The sequence below is a fragment of the Otolemur garnettii genome, unplaced genomic scaffold (genome assembly GCF_000181295.1).
Source record: "Otolemur garnettii isolate 467f Iridium unplaced genomic scaffold, OtoGar3 scaffold00120, whole genome shotgun sequence".
Taxonomy (NCBI): Eukaryota; Metazoa; Chordata; class Mammalia; order Primates; family Galagidae; genus Otolemur; species Otolemur garnettii.
In genome coordinates, this window is record NW_003852515.1 from 507698 (window position 1) to 509802 (window position 2105).

General features: G+C 41.0%; 1 protein-coding gene across 1 annotated transcript in view; it reads right to left on the reverse strand.

Annotated features, from left to right (window-relative positions):
• Nucleotides 1-2105, reverse strand: part of FRY (FRY microtubule binding protein) — a 251083-nt gene that overhangs the window by 72061 nt on the left and 176917 nt on the right. The window contains exons 38-39 of the mRNA XM_003797632.2: nucleotides 1555-1658; nucleotides 618-803 (exon numbers count right to left, since the gene is read on the reverse strand). Coding sequence (XP_003797680.1) covers nucleotides 618-803; nucleotides 1555-1658 — 290 coding nt within the window. The remainder of the gene's footprint in view (nucleotides 1-617; nucleotides 804-1554; nucleotides 1659-2105) is intronic.

Consider the following 2105-nt stretch of genomic DNA (forward strand, 5'->3'; position numbering starts at 1 on the left):
TGCCCAGCCCATTTTAAGTTATTGTAATACTCTAGTCCTAAATGAAAATCACCCGTTATCCCTTTGGAGAAAGTTTTCATGAATGGGCTTGACATGGCAGACTGATTTCTCTGATTCAGTCAATGCCTTCTGTTCCCATTTCTACGAAGAAATTTTGGTTTCAAAACAGAAATGGCTTTTAACAGCTTCTTACTAATGGTGCCATCTAGGGAAAAGTCAGTCATTCAATACAATAAAAATTCCTTCAGGGGCAGTAGAAGGTATGCAGGTGACACCTCGGCACCCTGCCTGGACCTGCTCTCAGGCAGTGGGGATGGTCGCTGGGTTTTGCACTCTCATCCTTCAGTGTTCTAGACAGATACTCTTCAGCAATGCACATTTAAATTTTTGATACATCAATAGGAAAAAAAATATTTAAAAATATTTAATAATAAGGAAGGCTTCTGAGAGGCAAGTTCACATGAGGTGACATGGTATGTATTTACTGTGCTATTATTGATCACTTGGAAAGTCGGAGGTAACAGCACGAGAGCAGTTAACTCAGGCTCCACGGGCACCTTCAGTTCTCCTTCCATCTGTGACTGTGTTAGGCTCTCTGCCCCTCCTTCCCTTGTTACCTGTGTAGAGATATTCAGGTTGGTAAGCTGGCTGAACGGTTAGTGTCTTAGCTTCACCCATCTCTCGAGTCTGCAGAAGCACGGAAGCAATGGAATGAAAATTGCTGTTGCAGGACAGGGCAATCAAGAGGTGAAGAAGCAATTTTTTGCTGTGTTCAAAGACTTCAGGCCGGTAGTGGTCCAAACCTGGAACAGAACGGTGGAATTTCTCAGTATAAACAAACGTTAAGCTCCTTTAGATTCCAGGGATAGTAAAGATTCCAAGATACCCAGGAGGAACATGTGAAAAGAATGTTTAGTTTTCCTTGTTACTGTTTGTGTTACCAACATAAAGAATTTGGGCTCAGGAAAAATAAAATGCTTTATTTCTTAAATAAAATATTCTCATAAAATGCTGATAAATGGACTTCTCTTGACCTCTCGGTGGTGACATGTGACATGGTTAGCATTCCTCCCCTTCTTGAGATGTTCTCTTCCCTAGACATCCCTGTTACTGAAGGGTTCTAATTTTATTTATCTGTAAATGAACTTCTCAGTCTCCCTGGTTGTTTCCCCTCTCCACTGTTTGCTCTACCAAGGTCAGTGCTTGGCCCACTCTGTTCTGTATTCTTTCGATTTATGTCTCAACCATGTCTCATATCTTTCAATTTATCACCTTAGCTGAAGACCTTCAAAAAGGTCCAACTTACTTTGGATATCTTTATAGACATGGCATTGGTGAGGTGACACTGTATATTATAGAAATGCGACAATTTCAAATAACGACTAATCAACTGAAATTTGAGAGCAGATGTCATGAAAGGCTAATAAAAAAGAGAGAAGACCAAATATTTCAGAAATGAGGCAAGCAGGATTTCCATGTAAAAGGAAATCTCTATGGATTACTTCTGCATATTTTTATCCCTATTGTTGGAATTCTTCTTAGATCCAGCCTTACCTAGGAAGACAGCATGAAGCAATAATGGCAGATGAAGTGCCCAATCTTCTCTCACACTGTGATCAACCACCATCTCGGTCATAAAAATTACAGCAATATTGCACCTAATCAAAGAAATGATGAAATTAATGCAAATTCAGAAGAGGATGGAAGTATACTGATAGATCATTAAATTATAATTAAACACAACTCTTAAATCTTTTTGACGAATTATGTAAGACTCTTAATTCCAGGGAAATACAGGATGTCCCAAAGGTCACCCATAAGGTCACCAAAAGAAGAGAAAAGGTTGCCTTGGTGCCTGTAGCTCAAGTGGCTAAGGTGCCAGCCACATACACCAGACCTGGTGGGTTCAAATTCAGTCTGGGCCTGCCAAACAACAATGACCACCACAACAAAAAATAGCCAGGCATTGTGGTGGGCACCTGTAGTCCCAGCTACTTGGGAGGCTGAGGCAAGAGAATCATTTAAGCCGGGAGTTGGAGGTTGCTGTGAGCTGTGATGCTATAGCTCTCTACCCAGGACAACAGCTTGAGCAGCTTGAGGCTCTG